At 41.2% G+C, this 22,498-nt stretch overlaps 1 protein-coding gene across 2 annotated transcripts in view; it reads right to left on the bottom strand.

Annotated features, from left to right (window-relative positions):
• The window catches only part of NAALADL2 (N-acetylated alpha-linked acidic dipeptidase like 2), a 1,056,665-nt gene that overhangs the window by 136,595 nt on the left and 897,572 nt on the right, over window positions 1-22,498 (bottom strand). For both annotated transcript variants that reach the window (XM_019532747.1, XM_019532746.1), the window contains one exon: window positions 21,552-21,647. In XM_019532747.1, coding sequence (XP_019388292.1) covers window positions 21,552-21,647 — 96 coding nt within the window. The remainder of the gene's footprint in view (window positions 1-21,551; window positions 21,648-22,498) is intronic.

Below are 22,498 nucleotides of genomic sequence, written 5' to 3'. Positions count from 1 at the left end.
ACAGGAGTTGATGTGTATCTGCTGCTTCTAATTAAATGGCAGTTCTGCTTTGAAAGTGACTCACCAGACATTGCTTGTTTTGTCTTAATGATGCCAGATGGAATTAGTTCACTGACGCATGTACCTTCAGAAGAAAACAAGCAATGTTTGGAATCAGAGAAAAACAGGGATTTTGGAACTCTAATATTTTAAACCCAGATCCAATGGGCTACATTCTGAGACCCTTTGGGTAAGTACAGGCAGGCCTGAGGCTGAATCAGTTCAATTTTTGCAGGTTAGTTTAAGCTGCATAGATTGGTTGGATAAGCAAGTGAACAGGCATTTACTTTTGATTCCAGAAAACCAGCCAGGTATGTCTGTCTGGTTACAAAACTGATTTAGCTTGGCCAGCTTAAACTAACCTGCAAAGATTGAATCAATTCAGGCTCAGGCATTTTGCTGTATTACAGATTTGAACCAGTTTCAAATGACTTATACCAGTTTATGTGTAATTCCTGTCCCTAGCCTTTGACAAGAAGAACTGTGGCTAGTGGAAACCTGCTTAAGGACTATACAAGTCTGCTCTAATACCTGAGAAAGAATGGAAGTAACTCTTTTAAAAAAATCAGCTGGGAACTGGAACATTTGAGCCTTTCATGATTTAACCAGCAAACAGGCCTCTTTCACATATGATGTTGATAAAGCCACTAGACAATTTTTCTTTTGAATGGTGCTATTTCCCTATTCACCACAACTCATACAGCATCCTAGATGAGCTGAAGATACAGCATCGGCTCACATTATTAGGCTTGCCTCTTGGTTTTATTGTTGCTGACAATAGCTACAGAATAAGGTATACATTGTCAGAAGGGAGCTTTGTGAAGAGTTCTTATTTACCCACTGCTTGAACTGGATTATGTGCTCTTCCATGGAGAAAAGCTAGGGAAAAACAAAAGCTCTTACTTGTGCATCTGAGAGAATATGTGCTAACTTGAGCCACTCCAGTGAAACATGATTGTACTTATTTGCAGAAAATATAAAGTCTGCCTTTGTACCAGCTCAGCCAGATTCTCACTGCAGAGGATACTTTTACTGTGCATGTGTTAAACACCATTAAACCACAACTAAGCTGTAAAGCACTTGTGATGGATAATGTAGACCCGGATTAGAAAAGGCTCAGAAAACAGGAAAAGGGTGATGCCTCCATGTACAGTGAAACTATGCATCTGGGAAACAAAGAGTTGGGCCTACTCCACACTGCTAAGTATCTATCAACTCAGTATGCATTTGAGCCCTGTTGGAAAACCTGAACCTCTGTTGCTGTAAAATGAACATTGTGATCATATGTGAGAGGAAAGACAAGGCACAAGGAATCTTGCAGCTTCTGAGGCAACAAATACTTGCATGAGCAATGGAGCAAAACACCCAGCATTGTACTGCAAGGACAATAATGCTTCCTTCCTGGGCTGCAACTCCCCCACAGCAGTAGTCCCCTTCATGAGAACAGAAAAATGAGCAATAAAAGAAGCCAGCTAAGTGCTTTATGTGCAATACCACAGCATACGATACTGCTAAGGCAAACTTTGCTCCCAAGGTTTCGCTTAGTCGCACAACACCTTGATGGGTTCTGGCAATAGGCCTTGTGTCAGGGCTTCCTGAAATATGCCAATGGCCCGATCCTCTCTCTCTCTCCTCTGCCCTGGCAGCAGCAGGTCTATTCTGGCCTTTCAGACTTTATGTAATACACATCATGAAGAGTACTTGACTCACAAAGCATGAGCATGATTAAAAGAGATTGCCATCCTCCGTGGCACAGTCATCCTGCACTTCTATAGATGACAATTTCATCACTCTCTGCAGCAGGACAGGCGGCCATTGTAGGGCTTGATGAACCAAGGAAGCAAAGGTTGAATCGAGTCTCCAAGAATCATGACAGCCATTCTGCCACCACCAATGTGAATATGCAGGTCTGGGAAAAATATCCCTACATGAAGCTTTAAAAAAAAATCTTTATTCTTTTCTTTTCTCCAGATTTAACAGCACTATGGTCTCTCATTTCTTTCCCGTAAAGAACAGTTGTGAATCTTATTCTCCAACATTTGGAAGAAGCCTTTGGAAGAAATGTTAACTAAAGAAGCAGGAGGGTTATGGTGTTGTAGATGTGATGACTTAGGGAATATGTGGAAGAGCAAGGTATGTTTGATAATATCTTTCACTGGATGAACTCTATAGCTGGGAGAGTTGTTAGACAAGCTTTCAGGCACAGAATGCCCTTTCTTAGGTGTGGAAAAACCTAAAGTGTGTGCAATGCTACCGGGAGGTTTTTTTGCAAAATATTTCCTTTGTTTAATGGTTTCAAACTAAGTTTAAACAAGCGCATTGTGTTGTTGAATCAAAGTTGAATGAAAATTTCAGAGCAAGTTTTTGACTGCCTGCAGTGAGCTACTATGCCAAGTTTATGGGGAACTATGCAGGATAGTCAATAAAGATGAAATAGGGACATAGCATGTTATAAGCTAATAGCAATGCTGAGAGCTCCTTGTTATAGGATGAAAAAACTCCTACAGTGAAACCACTATTGGTTTTTCTCAATCTTTTTGCATGCAATCAACCAAAATATATTTTGCAAATATAACTAAAGAATGGTTTACCTGCCATATACATAAATGTAATTTGGTGGTGATATCCTATCAAATACAAGCAAGGGAAGTAGAATAAGGAGCCCTAATTACTCAGTGAAATACTCTCTAATAATCTCTTTGAGGGTATATCCTCTTCCTCTGCTACACAGGTCCTTCATATACAGGGAGCTGGCCGAACGACCACCTCCTGGTATTTTTAAGAACAGCCCTCAGGTTTATGGCTTCTTGCTCTGGTCCATCTCAGAACAACATCCTGATTTTTTTCCACTCTGTACATTATTCTGTGTACAGCAGCACTTTCTCCTCCTGAAAGTCCACGTGGATTTGGAGCACCTGCTACTCTGCCCTTTGGGAAGTTGTCTCAGTAACAGTGGCCAATAACTTTTTAATGACCATATGTACAATTTTATTTAATAATTAGAATTTGAGAATGATAATTTTTTTAAAAAGTCTACCTACATTTCATCTCATCTAATTCTATATGTCACTATAAGCAAGGCTAGATAGATACTCCTTTTACATTACTAGAGAAGACCCAAGCTAGAAATTGATAGAAACAAAACAAATTTCTCTAAGAAAATGATATTTCCACTACAATGACTTCACAGGAAAAAAAAATTTAATCTCCAGGAAATTCCCATGAAAAAGGATTTTACCCAAATGAAAATACTAATTAAAAAATAATCAAAGGATGTGTTTCAAAAATATATATTTTTTATTTTAAATGGATTTTATTTTATCTTATTTGTGTTTTATTTTTGTATTATTTCTTTACATGGGGTAAATATAATGGCATGTCAAATCATGTCAATGGCATATGATGCATCATAGGACATTATACAAAATATGGAATTATTTTATATAAACAAATAAGCATTACACATTGACACACCTTATTTTCTATGTCAAATTGCTTCCTGTAACGTAGTGAATTGGTTTAACACTTCTATACAAAGTGAAATGTCTTTTTCTTCAAGTGAAATGTCTTTGGAAACAGCAAAGTTTCAGGATTTTCCATATAGCCGAAATTCGAAGTTTCAAATGGCTCTGAACAGGGCTAATGCACGTTCTAGAAATCTGCGGTTCTTTCACACTTTTAAAGGTGATTTTGTTGTTCACCAAGAAATCAAGCTAAAGGCAATAAAAGCTGCTTGTTCTGGCATTGCTTTAATGAGAGGTAGCTAGCTGTGTTAGTCTGAAGTCAGGCAGAAGGCAGGGTAGATGTATACCTTATAGACTAAATAATACTTATGTATTAATATTAGTAAGTACTTTAATGAACCTTCAGTGTAAACTGTTAGGTCATCATTAGAAAAGGGCTCCTACTCCCTCTTTAACTGTTTAAAATTCAGTTATCCTGTGAGACATCCAAGTAAAGCATCCATTAGTTTATATGGTACAAGAACAGCTTGGTAAAGGACAGATTCAGTTGCCACATGAAAAACTAGAATGAATGACCTTCCTGTTTGGTATCTGTCACTCCTGTTAGAATAGGATGCTTTTCACTAAAAATAAAATAGAAGAGCATAGTGCTTATGGGCCATCATATGCACTTAAGCTATTGTAGGCAGCTAGGGTTTCATTTAAATACAATGCAATGGCCCATTATCCATTTGTTTCTCCTGGCAGCCCCACCGCTGGATCTATTTTAGCACTAACTGCAAGGTTGTTTTATTTTCAGAGCACTTATCAAGGGCTTCTTAAGTAAAAGAAAATAAACAGGAAAATAGAGAATGTTGCTACTGCTGCAGCTGCCAGCAACTGGCTTCAGGGCTCCCCTGTCTCCCCAGGTCTCAAGAGCTTCATAGGCTACATCAACAACAATGACAGTTTTCCACTGTAAACAGTGGCAGTTTCTTATGTTCTGCATTAACTGTCAGTGTTAAAATATTTCCCTCTTCTTCTTCCTTTTATATTTTTTCTTGTGTTAGGAACTCATCCTTCCTATTCAAATAATCTCCAAACAGCATTCCACTTTAAATAAAAAAGGAGTCTAATATAGTGTACTTGCAATATAGTTCAAGTAGTTGAGTTAAACTGCTTCGCACCATAACAATCCAGGGCCTCTTCTGGAACAAAAAAAGGTGAAAACAACTTATCTGGAAACCTAACGTGTCCCCATGCGATGGCTCTTGAAGAACAACACTCTGGTCGTAAATAGGATGTAACTTCTCTGTACCTGAAGGAAAGGATGGGTGGATTTCTGCCTGTAGACCTGCAATTTGCCAGTCCACAATCACAAAAAAATGCAGCTATCAGATTTTGCAAGCAGCAGAAGTAAGGGAAATTAGAGTACCTTTTTACTAGCACACATGGGGAAAAATGAAAGGAAGACTAGACTAGAAAACTACAACTTGGGAGTGTGTACATCTGCAGGCCAAAAGATAGGCCTGGGGCAGTACTTAAAAGGAACAGGCTTCAAGTTCAGTAGAAGGCACCAAAATATTTTGGCTAGGAACAGTAATTACACATAAACTTGTATAAGTGATTGGAAACTGGTTCAAATCTTTAACACAACAGAAGTTCAGTGCACATAAATCACCCCTGGATAAACCTGGATGGATGTAGCATCAGACTTAACTGATTTAAGTTAAATTGCTTTATTGAACTTCTGTCCCAGATCCCCTGCAGATTCAAGTTAACTCACAGTCCCCCAGCATTTCAGGATGCTTTGCACCTCCTCTGCAAAGCCCACCTTCAAGGTGGGTGAGCTAGCCAAGGCCCAAGCTGTCTGTGCCAGCCAAGCAGGGAGGCACACTTCAGCACCCCGCAGCTTCAGGCCTCAGCCAATGCAGGCATGTGTCTGCATTTTTGGATTCAAAAGTGAATATCTGATCACCTGCTTCTTGGTTCAATGTAGGCAGTTAAAACTAACCTGCAAAGATTGAATCAGGTTTTTTGACTGTCTGTACTTAGCCTTGGAGTCTATTCAAGAATGAACAGCCAAGATGAACAGAATCCATACAAACTTGTATAACAGATAAGGAAAGTTTAAAGGATAGTACAATGGACATGAAAGGGATGCTAGAATGTTATAATTAAATTAGTGAATTGCCCATCAAGAATGATGGGGGGGGAGGGCAGGGCAGGGATGGAGGGAGTGGGGGAAGCTTGCTAACCCTAACCCTGCCCTGCACTGCCACCTCCCAGGAGCTGGGGAGGGAAGTTTGCCCCACTGTCCCCTCTGTTCCCCTCTGTCAGTACCCTGCACCACCACTGCCTCTAGGCAGCAGAGTTGGGGGGGTGGGGCAAGGCCAGAGGTATTGGACTTGCCCCCCACTCCATCCGCACCATCATGGCGGTGCTCCACCGTATTGTTGCCACCACCTCCTGTCTGTAACGCTCGTGGAGCATGCTGGTTGTTTCAATAACCAATCAGAGTGCTCCAAGAGCATTACAGACAAGACAGACAGACGGACTGACTAAGCCCTTTACTATGTTAGAAAAAGTTCATTAATCAGTAAATTGTAAGGTGCGTGGCACCACAAGTGACTGGATAAAAAGTCATTATTGTTGAGGCTAAACTTGCAAAGATCTCATTGGAAGTAGTCCTATAGTTTCAGCATTTTAAAAAATGAAATCATGACCACTGGCACTAGGGCAGGAACAGGCAATTATTTCGGGTGGAGGGCCGCTTACAGAGTTTTGGCAAACTGCTGAGGGCTACATTTCCTTCTCCGGCACAGGGAAGCAGGAATAGCCCCATGGTCCCAGGCCAGAACCCTCTGCTATGCAGGGGCTTCTGGTTGGGGGGGGGGCAGAGCTAGATGGGCCTTGCTGCTGGGTCCTGCTGCCGGCTTCCCCTGAATCTTTGACAGGCAGCCAGGAGCAAATAAATATTAATTTTCTAAATTTTTTATGGGCCCCGTGGGTGAGATAGAATGACCTGGTGGGCTGCATCTGGCCCCCGGGCCATATTTTGCCCACGCCTGCATTAGGAAGAGGGGAGGTTACCACATTATTAATTCCTTTATGTTTTAGGTTTTGAGGGCTTGTAGATCCAGTAGGTAAAACTTAATTTTTATTTGACATCCAGATAATTATCTTTGTTTTAGTACAATGGGGGGAGGGAGGAAATACAGGTCTACTCACACAGATGTTGATAACAACAAAACCAGAAGTTAGTAAGTACATAAATACTGAATATTTGCAATCAGAGCACCATAAGCAGCATATTTTTGTTCAAGGTTTTGTTCAATCTGTACACTCTTGGTACAAATTACATGACTTTTTTATGTGCGAGAGCAAAGAAGTTCAGTAAGTGTGGATACTTATCTGCCCACTTATGCCTCAGAGGAAAAGGGCTGGAACGTATAAGCCAAGTAAGGACACTACACTTTTACCAGTATAAATTATTGGAAACCACTCTATACCTGTGGCAGAATACCATCTCTGTCTCTCTCCAAAACTCTGCTACCTGATAGTTTGGTTACCATGGTCACTCCTCTGCCCCATCTCTTCATGTGGCCCTCAGTTGTAACCTGAGCTGGATACATTCCTGAGAGAGGGGGGTAACCTGCTCCCTCTGCCTATGTGACTGGCATCACATACCTGAGTGGGGGCTTAAGCTCCCTATTGTTCTAAGCAATGCCAGCCTTACTGGGAGGGGGCTAGAGACTCTGCCAGTCTACCTGGCAACCAGTGATGCATTTCAAATTGGTTGGCTGGGAGCCAACAGTTGCTGGCCTTCATTGGACCAGATAAATGAGGTCATAAGGGCTATATAAGTTAAGGACTGCCCAGGAAGAGGGGCAGTAGCCATGATGAAAATTCAGAGAGAGAAGAGCTGGACCATCTGAAACTTGCTCTCTTTCTTGAAACTCATAATCAATGAACTGCCTGCCTCCAGAGGGAATCTCCACCTGCCTCTGGATAATATTTGTGAGTGAGCTGCCTGAGCTCTAACTAGATATATAGCTTGCAGTAACTCAGATGTGTGATCAAAAGCTACCCAGCCACTCTGTTTGATTTATGGTATTTGTCTGATACTGCTCTACCCTGTACCCTATTCCAAACCTACTCCTTGTGACCAATGAAGTTCTCCTTTGTAACTAGCAAGGGAGACTTATTGGGAGAGGGTCTAAATCATGCCTTGGGGTCCCCTTGGTTTGGCTAAGGGAGACCACTATTTGTGCATCAGACTAAAGGAAGCACCCCAAGTTCTTGAAGTGGTTCAAGTACCCTTAAGGACTACTAGGCCTGTGTTTCCCAGGGGGCATAAGGCCAGGATCAGTCCAGATCCTGGGTGGTGGCATTGTTACCCCCAGGCTAGCAGGTGTGCTCCAGGAAGGGGGTCAGCCAGACATGAGGCACCCCCAGGGAGGCACTCGGAGCCTGGAAGGTGGTCGGGTGCAGTGAGGTGGGTGGCTCAGCGTAGAAGCACCCCCTACTGGCCCTCTACAATACCCGTAAAAGAACAGAAGTTTGGTGCACACAACCAGTCTAGACCTGTAACAAAACAGAAGTTAGGCACATGTAGACTAGTTAAAAAATGGTGGAATTCAAGCTAAGATTTTCCACCTCCCACCTCCAAAGGGCAAATGTGTGTTCTGCTTAATACTGATCTAAACTACGCCACTTACAAAAAACCTACATAACCTAGCTCAATTCCACCTTGGGTTTTTTGTATGTCTGTACCTAATTATACAGGGAATCCTCATGTTGCTAACTCATCAATAGTGCCTGAGCTCTAGATAAAAATTAGATTTCAATTTCCAAGTCTTGCATTCTGTTAGCTTGCATTCAATTCACTTTAAGGAAAGTGTTCATTTTGGAGCATCACCACTGGAGAATACTTGTATTGAATGTATCATTTGTACCTGAGAAAGAGAGTAGAACTGAACTATGTGAAAGAAAGGATCAAAAGGGATTTTCTTCTAAAAACTGAAAAGGCAAATGCTTATTACTGTTTTATTCTAGGACTTCTGAACCACATCAGTGATTAAAGTATCTAGTAGTTTATGCAGCTGCCTAATTGGAGTGTAGTGTAATCAGCATCACTAACAGTTTCCTCGAGAGATGTCTGTCAGCAGTTATAACTCATCACAGAACCAGTTGTGTCATTCTCTAGCACACCTTTCATCACTGGGGTCCATGCTGAATTAAAATAGATATAAAATTTTTATTTCTGAGAATCTGAGAACTGGGAAGTGGCCCCACTGACATTCCTTGTAGCACTGCCATGAGTGGTCTTGGAAACTCACATTTCCTAAGGAACACACAGTAATGGATCCAATACACAGTGGCATGGAAACATCCCCTTCCCACCCCCCTTTGGTTCCTGTTCCACTCAGCAGCTGCATTAAGGGAGCCTGACCTACCTGGCACAATGCCGGGCTGAGCTGGAGGGAGAGGAGAACACTGGTAAAAGGGACACCTGGAAACGGGGCAGATGGAGAGATTTGAAGAGGATAGGGTAAGCAGTGGAGAGCCCAGCCAGTCATATGCTGCTTCTGGGCAAAGTTTTATCCCTCCTTTCCCCCTCCCTTGCACACGGCTAGTGCAGCTGCTGCCATTGGGAGGAAACCACCTGGGGAAAGTCTCTTCCTCTGGTCTCCTCCATGTTGCCAGCACTACTGCTGCTGCAATGAGAGGGCAAACTTCCCACTTTGAAGCCATCGGGGAATGCATTAAGCAGCGTGGAGTCCTGAGCCATATTCTTCACAGTGCAGCTATTTCCCATGCATAGCAAACTGGGCTTCACAACCTAACCCATTGCAGTTGCACTTAAATTGCTGCATCTTAAACTAAATAATAAAGCCATGGGCCCCTACCATATTAGTAAAGCCCTTAGGTTTTTTTTTTTTTTAGCTGGAGAAAAATGTGTTATGCAATGGCACACCATACCACCTTCACCCACCTTTTGAAAATCTTAGATCCACCCATAGCAATGCACATTGTTTTATTAAAATTAACCAAAAATACAAAAGCATTTTCTTAGTATAGGATCCTGGGGGCCTCCCAGGGCAGCAGCGGCACCAAGCTGGCCCACTTGGAGCCCCTCCAGCAGCCAGTGTGTCGCCCTGGACAGCCAGACTCTGGTTTCTGGTGGCACAAACTGCTGCTGTGCATGCTGTGTCATTTTTTTTTTTTTAGTAGTGTTGTTTTTTGATTTCATGGTGTCCAAAAAACCCCAAACACTGCGCTGCAAATCAGCAGCACAGGAAACAGGTGCACATGCATTGCGTGTGGTTTGCAGCACTTCAAACAGGTTTGAGATGCCACAAACAGCAAATGCGTGCTTGTTGGGATGCGCCCAAAAGTCCTGCCTTCTGTACTGCCTTCTTTCAGAATTCTATCAATAACATTTATGGAAACATTGAATAAACTGTTCTTGCACATACTTGATAGCTTCACCATTTCACATAAGTTATTCCTATGTGAGAAGAGACTCACATACAAACTATTTGCACCAATTTATGTATTTCCCTGTACTAATATCGTCTCACTCAGAGAACAAAACAGATTGAATAGCCATCTCTTACAGTGCCTTGAGGCCCCATTTGTGCTGCTCTAAAAATGAGCACTCAATTCATTCCTACCACTTTACCACCAGTTTTTCCATTTTTAGGCAGCTTGAATATTTTACTTTTTGTACAGCACTTTTTTCTCAGACTGGACCTTCCAGCAAACTACCAGGGTCACATGCATGCTAATCTGACAGATATCCTGATCCAAAAAATTTCCTACACATCCTGCTTATACATTTCCCTCATAATTTAGACATTTATTTACCATTTATTTCACCTGGTATATCCAGAGACCACCTCCTCTCCAGATAAATAAGCCCATTCATCTTATGAAAACTATAGATTTGGTTGTCCTTGGGACTGATTGCCAGGAGCAGTAGCTCTGGCATTTATGGCAATATCTGCAATCGCTCCATGATGTTTCAACACTGAAAACTGGCTGTTATACTCCAAGAAGCTCTTCTCTGGTTCCTAGTCTTCAATTTGTGTCCTAGCAGCGGACCTCAAGCCTATTCTCCTTGTAGGTCCCTTATACAGACGCAAGTAGCTGTTTTGGCGGGGGGGGGGGTTAATAGAATAGCCCCCGGTAGATGTTATAGTTGTTTTAAGCATTATATAGTTGCCTAATAGCAGATAATCCATACACTATTTTACAAAGGTTCTGCTGTATTTCTGTGCGTGGTACCGAAGACTTCAATTTGCACCTTAGGCTGCCCCTCTGAAAACCATGCAAAATTTTCCTTCTCGAGCAAACCCTTTACACATACACATGCACCCTTTAGCTAGCAGCAGCTTATACTTCTCACACACAGAGCACATTGCAAACTGCAAGCAGTTTATCCCCCGTGACCTAACTAGTCCATGGCTTCTTTACCTATACGACCAACATGCAAGAATAACAACTGTTATAAGGTTTCTATGCTTTGAATAGCTAGGGCCTGGATTAAGATTAGCAATAAACTATCCAAGACACAACCCACGTTCTTTTGAAATCAAATAGTTTAGGTGATAATTTTTCCCATATGCATGATGGCTCTATACATTGTCAGCACCCAAAACAAATACAATATTTCACTAGCCACCTGTATTCAATTTACCTGCAATTTTGAATTTGATAATGCATATCTTTCAATTCTACAGCAAGCTCACAGCTGGGTTTGAATGGATAAATCCCGATTTAGTGAAGTAAATAGTGTTTTTATGATAATCGCTATCCAGTACAAGTATATGTTATTGCTGAGAGTTTAACATTTTCTCTGTTTCTAAATCTCAATTTGATATGACAAAGCTACTTTGGCTTCAAGGAATATATACCAACTGTGTCCTAAAATACCAATTACTGTGAATCTTCCAAGAGACACAGAATCATTCCAATCAAGCCCAAACTGGTCGCTGAGTCATGACTATAATTTAAAATGTATGTGTTCTCACAGAAGCAGCTGAAAAATAGCCTGTTTTAAGTGTAACAATGGTGTGGCATTCCAAGCCTGATGCTTTTTGACTTAGCAAGGGAGATATCTCTTTTCCCATTACAATTTGCAGAAGGAAATTAAACAATTATGCAGGGGAGAGATTATTGTTAAAAAAACCCCAAACAAACTGCACAGCCCTACCCCCCCCCCAAAACCCCCCCAAAAAGCAAACCCCAACCAAAAACCCAACAACAATTTGAAGCACTAGCTCAGTGATTCTCAGCTAACATGCTGTGGCATGCTGGGGTGCATCGAGATCCTTTCAAAGGTGCTGGAGGGTGCCAATCAATATTAATATTGTTCAATGTGCAAACATGATTCGCAAGACAAACCCAAGATTTCCAGTAGGAATTCACAGGGTCAAAAACGTCCTGCCCTGTTGTGGTCTTTCTGAATTCTTTGCAACAGAAAGATTTTTAGTGAAAACAAACCGCTGGCTTTTTCCAGGTGTACTTCAGATTTAAAGAGGGGTCTGGAGTCTAAAAATGTTGAAAAATAGTCATTAGCTAAGGGGCATATAAAAACAGATCAGCTGAGACTTAGAACTCTTTTAGTTTTAAATATTGTATATGGAATACTTTTAAAATGAAAGTTCAAGGCACTTGATTTAGAACATATCTAAATGAAATATTTCAGTACTCTCAAAAGTCTTTCCAATTAAATTAAAATATATTGAATTTTGATGATTTTTCAAAAATGACAGGGGAACCACAATGACACTTCTGATGGAAAAATGCTTCTGTGGAATGTCCTTGACTATCCTAAATTAGCTGTTAGCAGCCCATTTCCCCATCTCGTTTCCAATATCTTTGGACCTTCTCTTCAGGAATTTGCAGATAAGGTGAGATAATCAAACAGAAATTGTAGCTGCACTGACGACTTATTGATAACTTATTATGTGTACACACATGTACACAATACATTTTCTGTTTTTATAACAGCAGATCATTAATTGGGCAATACAGTTTTAAAACTTTGCAGATGACGTATTGATTTTTCTCATTGTAAAGTATAGCGCATAATGATAACATAATTGGAGAAGCCAAAGGGATTTCTGCATTTACAAAACATGCATATGGTTTTGAAAAATGCAGTGATACTGGCAAATATATTTTTACTTTGTTTTCTTCCACTTCAGGGAGGAAATTAGGATGAGGAAGGAGGAGCTGGATGGGAAAGGAACATTATTTTTTGTTATTTATGTTACACTTTGTTTGAGTTGTCAAACAAAGCACTGAGAGTATGTGGACTAAGTTTATAATGCTACTGCAAGCTGCACCCATCTAGTCACAATAAGCAAATTAGACATTAGGTAATCATTTCAATTACAGTAGACTAGGACAAACTCAGGATATCAAGCCCAAGATTTCCAATTCCATTCTAGTTCTACAGAAATGAGCAAAAATGGCGCCACCAATTGGCATTTTGTATACATCATTAATGAATATCTCTTGATTCCAGTATGCAAGGCCATTTCTTTCCATCACTCTCTGCATAAACAGGAAACAAAGTCAGGCAACATAATAACTAATGTCATACATCCATGGACCAAACTGCCATGCTGCCTTGAACTGACAGTGTTGTTAAGGATTGAGTAAATTTTCTTGTCCCTGCACCAGAATTTCTAGGGTGAAATCAAACCAGTACAATATGGGAAGGGAGGCATAACATATATGTGCTCAGTTTTGGCATAGCCAGATTTAAATCATAATTACTCTTGCAGTCCAGTATGTTTGGCATACTTGTAGCCATTTACTCAGTTAATTTTTGTATAGACAAAGTGTTTTTAACTTCCTGTATTATTTGTTGAAAGGTCAATTTTGATGATTAACTTCAGCTTAAATAAGGAATCAACTCTGCTGACAGTCTCATTTTGGGTAATAATGGGCTTATAAATAGCAAAAGAAGTTAACTATGTAAGACATACCTTTAGAAAGCTATAATATTTGCAAGTAATATAATGAAAAACAATAAACTACACTCTTTCTGCCAGAAAATATATAGCCAGTATAAAGTCCTATTTCAGGAACTGAGGTTACTTTGAAATTTAATTATACATTTGTGAATGAATAAAAAGGGGAACACATGTCTGTAACACTTCCCTTCTGAGAAACGTGAGGTGTTTTAAAAGCTTATGCCCTCAAGAATAAATTCAGTTAGTGACAATTTTATTCTTTATCAGAAACAACATTGTGAATACATTTTTAATTTTCTGGTTTGTTTTTTTACTTATTTATTATGTGAAGAAAATGCAACATACATCTCTCCATGGAAATACTTTGCTGTGACAATAATTCAATATTAAAACATAAACCTGAGAATATATAAAAAAGATATAACTTGAGTTCATCTCTTCACAGTACCATAGTGAAAATATAAAGTATCCTTTCAGATTAAGCAGCAGCATTTAAAATGCTTAGTTAATGAAATAAATGTATAACCATCTTTCTTTACCTCCTAAATCCAAGCCATATTTCCACTTCAGAGATGCCAGCAAGGAAGTAAGGCTTGATCATTCAAACTGTAAGTTAGACCCGTGTTTGCTTGGTGTTTAGAGAACTGTATCGAAATTCTATTAGCATCATGAATACAGCTTCCCTTTGAAACTTAAAAGTCCAAGTGAAAGACAGATACTCTCTTTTTTAATTCATAAGAAGCTACCAAACTCTATTTTCAAAGAAACAAGATGAAATGACATCTCCTGAGATATCTTGTTTCTTCATTCCTATCCACTACTTCTATACTTTTGCTGGGAAAAAATGTAGATACCTGTCTCTCTCTCTCTTTCTTTTCCAGACACTATATTATTCTAAGTAAAACCAGCAAGCATATGGTAATGAGTAAATTAAAAAAAGATGTCTAATGGCTTGCCTCATAATAGGGCCAAAAAACAAATCCAAAGCAGCAAGTCACATGCAATATTCACAAGTGCAATATAGTAGCTGAATTGTACTAACACTCATACAGTGACCGTGGATAATTGATGAAAAATGGAATGGGACAGAATAGGTACAATTTAAATGATCAATATCTCCCATGTAACTGGAATTTTTTCTCTTTTACCAGATCAGACATTTCCATTAAAGGCAAACTGAAACGTGTTTTTTCTTTTGAGAGAAATAAAACTTTATTGATTTTTTCTCCCTTGAGGGGATCACATTGAAAATCAATATGTATGCAGTCTACAGAGGGTATTTTTTTGGAGTTAGGAACATGCAGATGGATATATCAGCTGAAAGATTTTGGTCTACTCTAGACTAGTAAGAGATCTGAAAAACACTAGAATGTCAACAAGTGAACAGATAATGCAATTATTTTTTCCCAGACTTTGCTTCCAGTCTATTTACTGGGCTAGCCATGTATTCTAAAACATTAAAGAAGATGAAGCAAAAAGACCATAAAACAAAATTGTGTCCAATAGATTTTCATATCAAGAATGTCTGTGAACACCAAGAAAGGACTTGAAGGTCCAACCATAAATGAAGAAGCAGTTGGGATGTTCTTTGGAATGCTGTTGCCCGAGGTCAACTTCAATGTTTGTGCAATCCTAGATTGCTATATTTTAGCTATCCATGTTATAGGACAGTTAAAATCTATAACCTGATAATTGTAATTTTGCTCCTTCTACTATGCAATCATTCAAACATTTTTTTTTCTACATCTCCCTTGTGTTTGCATTTTTTCCTTCACTCTCTTTTGGGTTTTTTGCCCAGTATATAGAATGGTGTATTTTCATTTCTCTCACTCGCATTTCAAAGTCCAGTAACTGTTCTCCCTCTATCACTTGACATCATCTATGTTGTGTTCTTCCCAGGCAGCCTCTTGTTTTTACAAAGTCCTTTAATCTTCCCCTCTTTATCCTTCTTTGTCTTCTTACATCAATTCCTCCCCACAGTGATTGCAAAGGAAATTCTGCTTGATTGCAGAATCAGTCCTCAGGCATATAGCCTGTGTCAAATAAACTCAAATAAGCTCATGGACTAGGACATCTGTATGCATGGACTACACATCCGTGTGTGCGAAAGCTAGTCCAGAACTTATGTCCATACTTAAAGTTCAAGGAATAGCATAAACACACCAAGTGCAGGGAGGAGTGATGAGTCCTGCCTGATACATTAGAAATTTTCTGAATAGACTCTTTGTCCTTATTTGAAATCAATAGTCAACAAGCATGAAGACAGTAAAGCGGCTATAAGCATTGTTTTCTGATCCTAAAACACTTTACTTTTTATGCAGAATGAGCTATATGAAAAGATGCCAGCTTTTAAACTTCCGACACCCCCTCTACATTTGTCGGTAAAGGTGCGATTGGATCTAATGTACGGTCCACGCAACTGCATCTCCTGCCAATCGCATGTTATTGCCAGTGCAGGGGGAGTCTGATCCTGGGCTCCTCCTGCATTTATAAGAAGCAGGCACCCATGGCTGGGAGAGCCTTTTTCTGAGGGGCCTCCCAGCTGTGGAGGCCATGTGCAGCTGGGACTGAGAGACCCCACAGCTCCTGGGGCTCTGGGTCCTGGCCATAGGTGACTGATAGGATGGCACGAGGGGGCACATGGCCCCCCTGACAGGGCTGTCCCTTCTGCTGACATCACCAGCAGCTTCTGCAGGTGCTCGCCAGCCCTGTCCCCAGCACCAATGCTGCCACTGGCTTCTGCAGGTGGCCCCCCAGACTCAGGAGACATGAGTGGCCTATGGTCTTGGCTGCACCTCATGAGCAGCAGGGACCCAGAGACCCTGCAGCTCACAAGACTCCGGTTCTGGCTGCATGCAAGATCCCTACCTATATGTGAGGGGCAGCCAGGAGCCAGAGCTCTGTTAGGTGCAGGGCTCTCAGTCCTGGCTACAGGTGAGGCGCGCCAAGACAAAGAGCACTGTGTAGACCCAGAGGTTTCATGTATCCCTGAGTCTTGGGGATCACAGCAGCTGTGATCCCCAAGGCTCAGGGGTTGCACCCCTGCAGCTAACAGCCCCATAAGCTGATAGATTAAAAATTTGAGCTTGATAGCACCCAGCTATTAAGTTAGTACATATTTTCAAGTTCTGACTGTATAGCTGGTTGGAGCTTTTTATCATGTGAAAACTACTTTCCATGTGCAGCTGGTCTCAGGGTAACTGCACAATTAACCAGTTAATTGCACAATACCCGTAAAGTATAGAGGGGGCCCTACTGACAGGGATATTTTAAAAACAAACAGGAAGAGAATATGGGTGATTTTGATGTCTACCATATTGCCAACATCAAGTGTTCAGAGATCATGAGACAGGATATAAAGTTCATGAGGCTGGCTTAAATTTCAAGAGATTTAGAAATTCATGAGATTTAAAATAATAATTAATATAGGGTTCTTTTTCTTTGTCATACTGCTTTTGGGTACTTTTGAGTCGTGTTTTTTAATTTTGTTTCTGCAACAAGTTTGAAACTTTAAGAAGAAAGCTGAGGGAAACCTGAGACTACCACAATTCCAGAAGCTGGACCTTAAACAAATTTACATATAGGTCAAGGCTTGCAATACAAATGTGAGAGTTGGTAACACTCAAATTTCCAGTCTTCCAGGCTGTTAATACCTAGCAGGGCTTTTCATCTTCATCCATGCTTCTGCATTAAAGATTCTTAGGAGCTTAACCTTTTTCCTGTAAAATGCTTTTATGACCTGCAGGATATTTATTTACATGAACTCAAACTTGAATGCTCGGTATCATTTCCCCTGGAATCCAATTGCTTACATTCAGTCTTCTAGTATAACTAGATCCTTTTCCCATTCCTATTTGGTATACATATGCTGTATAAAAATATGCACATGGACCTACTGCATATTCTTAAAATTCACATCATTGAATTATGTTGCAAAATGGTAGCTGAGTCAGAATATTGTACAGTACATTAATGCTACTATTTACAAGCACGAAATGTACATCTAAGAGGGCACATTTACATCTGCAAAGTAATATACTCTAGAGTAAACACATTGTGGGTAGGTGTCTACATGTCATTTGTAGGGCGGTGAGAAGCTTTGGGTGGTGACTCGATTCGCAGGAGATTCGGCCCAATTCGGTGGCTGAATCTCTGAACCAAATCAAATCAGAGGGCCAATTAAAAGGTCCAAATTAATTCAAAGTTCTCCAAATCTTCAAAAAAGATTCGGAGAGCTTTGATGATTCAGACAGTCTCCATTGGCTGCAGCACGGAGCTGAAGCTGGACTGGGAGCCGGCAAGTAGGGAAGGAGAAATGGGGGAGGGGACCATGGGGGGACCCCTACCAGGCCCCATCCCCTGCCTGCTCCCCCCTGACCTCCGCCCATTCCCCCCCACCCCCATGGATGCCCTACCCACTCCAGCTCCCGGTACTTTAAAAAAAAGCCCTACTCATCAGTGTTGCCAGGCAGGGGGGAGATCCCCGCTGTCCCCCACTGCCTCATGCCATGTGGGGGGCTCTGCTATGAGTCCCCCAACCCCCCTCATTCCTCCAGCCCCGCCATGGCTTCACGGCCTGCCCCAGCTCTGGCCCGTTAAGAAAAAAAAAAATCCCTGTGACTCGCTGCCCCTGCAGCAGCCTCAGGGCTTTGGGGGACTCATGCAGAGCTCCTCATATGGCGTGGGGCAGTGGGGGGCAGTGGGTATCACCCCCCAGCCAGCAGGCATGGTGAGTCTGGGGGATTTCTCAGGTTTTTTTTTCCTTAAAGGGCCGGAGCTGCAGTAGGCAGGACAGCCATAGTGGGGGGCTGGGACAGCAAGGGGGCATCGTGGCGCTCATGCAGAGCCTCCCAAGCAGCATGGGACAGTGCTAGCTGCCCCTCTGGTGGATCAGGGCAAGGGACTGGGACCTGCCCCATTCCCAATAGCTTTCCAAGCTCTATTTCCTCAATCAGCTGATCCGAGCACAGGGCTGGGAAAAAGCAGCAGGGCTGAGACCTGTCCCAAACTCGGACAGTCCCTAGTCAGTACCAGACTGCATGTGCAAACTTTCTAGTGTAGCCTGGAGCTGGCAAGGAACTGTCCTCATCAGGGGAAGGTCCTAAACAGCTCCAGGCTCGGAGGGGAACTCTCCCCATGCAGAGAGCTCCCAGCCCCTGGGAGCTGCCTGCTGCCAGGGGAGGCTCCACCACCCTGAGCTTGGGTGGGAACAATGCAGAGTAGAGGCTGAGAACTTCATGCTGCCAGGGCAGGGGGACATTGTCCCTGCCTGGGCGCCAATGGTGAAACCTGCTGACAGCTCCTGGGGCCAGGGAGCAATCTCCCAGCCCCTGCTGCCTGGATGAGTGGGAGCAAATTTGCTCCCAGTCAGCCATCTAATTGTGCCTTACTTCACAGTAATTACTCGGCAGTTAACTTACTATTTGTATTTTCAGGTTGCAAAGTAACTGCCAAGTAGAGCACATTACTGCACAGTAAGGGTCTACATGTGTAGATGGTGATGCTTGGTTCACAGTAATTTGCTGTACTAGATAGTAAAGTGTCTCATGTAGATGTACCCAGAGAAGACAGGCTTCCCAAGGACAACTAAACATGTCACCTCAGACACAAATAGCAGGATTTAGTGAAAAATACAAACTTTATGATAAGTACCACAAATTTGGGGAATTCCATTATCACAAAAAACAAAAATCCTGTCATCTAAGGGCCCCCTTACACAGGCAGGTAAAGGCACAATGGGATCTAACACATAATCCACACAATCACTCCTCCTGTCATGCCACATGTACATGTCAGGAGGCATAATTGTGGGATCCAGCATAAGATCCTATCATGCCTTTTCGCTGATAAAGGGGGAGCCTGGGATCACCATCTTTAGCTGCAGGACTCCCATCCCCAGTTGTATGTGGGGTGCCCCTAGAGCTGGGAGATTGCAGCAGCTGTGGCTCCCAGCTGGGGCACAGGCTACATGTGCCAATTAAAGCTGGACAGGAACCAGCTATAAAGTTATTACACATTTTCCAGCATTGACTTGATAACTGGTCGGACCTTTTAAAGACACCATAGTGAATTTGTATGTGTAACTAGTCTAAATTAGTTGCACGATTAGCAGGTAACTGCACAATAGATATAACATGTAGAGAGGGCCTAAAAGATTTCCTCCTTACCCACATGCTTAGTTAAAAGGGAGCTTGTAGACTTTGAAAGAATATGGCATGCAAATTTTTGTTTTTTAATAATGGAAAGACACCAAGGCTTTGTCTCCAGTGCTCCTGCCTGTCTCCACCCTACAGCCTCCAATTTGGCAGTGACAAGCCTAGAAATTAGCAGTAAAAGAGATCTTAACAGAAATAATAGGGAGCACCACATCACTGAGATGTGGTGTCAACACACATTTTTACATTTGGGTGAACTCAGCCCCTAAGCTTTCTGTAAACTGAGCCTGCCCCCATGCTGAAATCTATGTGTGGACAAATACTCAAAGGAGGACATTCACATTCCTTATCTCTATACAACTGCTTTTAGATACAACCTGAAACGTATAATGAAAATAAACCTTATCATTTTGCATTGTGCATGACTTTTACGCAACAGGCCTCCAGTGTCAATGGGAAGCTACAAAACTACAATAAAAACATGTGTAAACTTCAATATATTTGGAGGCGGTTAGAGACAACGGTCTTATTTCCTTACTAAATCATGTTCTTCTCCACTAATCAACATGCACTGAGGAAGTCTCAAAGGCAGATTATTCATTGTGGTCAAGGTCTACCATCTAATTATGATTAATTAATTCAAGGGTTCAAGGGTAGAATTTAAGCATCACCTTTTAAGGTGCTTTGGCATCAAAAACCCATGCTATAACCATTTTTCCTTCCAAACAGGATCAGAGAGGACTTTCCCATTATTACTGACCCTTAATCTCCAGTTCTTCCAGACTCTGCCAGGACTCAAAAGTCTGTCTGAGATTTTTCTTTTTTTTTTTGTAAATCCAGAGCAGTTACTGTCTATCTTGCCAATGCAGCTGCTCTGACTACATGCTAACTCTGTGCACTGACTATCCTCGTAATTTTGTTGTTGTTGCTGTTAAAAAAACTGTGTCCACAGCAGCTGCTTTTCTAAATGAAATAGCTCCAAATGCTCAGAGAAATCTGTTCACAAGACCCGAATATTTGTAGCTTACATGAAATCCTGTTCTTTCTTAAGTTATCAATGTAAAATGTGTCCAAATCCATTACATTCAATTTGCTTGAGTCTTGCATCTTGTTGGAGCTACAGTTTATTGGATGGATGTAAAGAGGAAGGTAGAACAGAGGACATGTTATAGGGTCATAGGAAGCTAGCTGGGCTACACTATCGGGACACAGGCCATACTGGAGGGATGAGAGGGGAACAAGAAAATATGTGGATACTGTAGGTAATCATTGGAACTTGCCAGAAGGAAAGACAATGACACTATATGGAGAAATATTTCCATCCACTGACAGCTCTGTCTATGGGCCCTCCAGAAATGAAAAGTCACACAAGTTAGTGTTGGGAAGTCTTTCTGCAAGGGGAAGCTGTGTGGTCCAGGAAGCAGACAGGCTAAGTTGCCTTGGGGATATTCTAATTTAGTAGATTTCTTGAGGAGCCTCCACTGACAGAAAATCATTATGTCCTAGCCATAAATGGTAAGTATTTCCCTCTAGTAAACTCTCAGACTCCAAAATTGACGGTGATGAAAGTGCTATATCATGCCAATGAGTGAGATCTAATTCTCTGCATAAAGGGCAGCGATCCCCACAAAGTGTCAGCTCTGTACAAAATGCTACTGACCACTACACAGGAATTACAAAAAACGTAACATTTGCAGGATACTATATTTCAGTTGTGCAAGACAATCAATATACCCGGTAAAGCAAGTACCAGTGCTAATTTGAACAAAAAGCCTATTAGCTTTTAAGTGGGAAACAAACAGATCAGTAGGAAAGACATATTTCATCTTTGAAATTTACTTCTCTGATTCATGAGCATATTTCTCCCCATGGAAAAAAAAAATGTGTAATTTCAAGAGAGATACCTCAATTCCAATTACCTTAGCAATGATCTCATGAAGGCTGAAGGAAGGATCTATCTCTTCAGTTACCGGTGTATGTGCTGGAAAAAGAGCTTCAGAGAGAAAGCCTGGACCCTGTGAAAAGGCAAAGGGAAACCAATTAGGACTCCATATTGATTTCCCTCTTCAAATGCTTATTGGATTTTCCTTAAAGATTCAAAAGATTCCAGATTGTATTCAAGTTTTTGCTGATTATTAGACTTTGTTTTACAGATCTAATTAACTCCCTCCAAGTGTCTGAAAAAGATGCCAAAGTCAGGTGTGTAAGTCCATTTTCAGAACAACAGTTGTCTTAACAATTCTACTTACAAACACAGTTGAGTCTTTGCATAGAAGAAGAGATATCTTCACTGCTTTCATTTTAAACTAGCTATAACTTGACATTTGATTTGATGAATTGTGTTTATCTTTCAGATCTATTTATATGCAGCAATTATAGATATATGCATATCTCCCATGCAACTGTGCTCTGTGTGTACACAGTATTCCCATCTACATAATTTGTTTTAAATCACTGAAATAAATACCCTGAAATCTTATATTTTTATGATGAACATTATTTTAACAACAATGTCAACCTGACAGGTAATGTTTAGCATGTGAACTTCTTTTTGTGAAAAACATCTGTAAGGAGATATATGTTGTCCCTTGGTTGTCACAAGGAACAACTTAAATTAACATAGATATTCTGTCTATAATAGATTGTGCTTTATGATCATGAAACCCCATACAAAATGTACAGTCTGATTTAGGATAGGTCTAGCGTATTGTAAACATTACACAAAGCCTAGTCAGAACCAGGTTAGCCTTAGAACATAGTGGCTAGGGATAGGAGTTACACATAAACTGATTTAAGTGATCAGAAAATGGTTTAAACCTGTAACCGATCAGTGCACATAAACCAGTGCACCTAAACCGGTTTCAAA

Source organism: Crocodylus porosus, unplaced genomic scaffold, assembly GCF_001723895.1.
Source record: "Crocodylus porosus isolate Cpor-Errol unplaced genomic scaffold, CroPor_comp1, whole genome shotgun sequence".
Taxonomy (NCBI): Eukaryota; Metazoa; Chordata; order Crocodylia; family Crocodylidae; genus Crocodylus; species Crocodylus porosus.
Note: the sequence above shows the minus strand (reverse complement) of the source record. Positions and strands in the feature narration are given on the sequence as shown.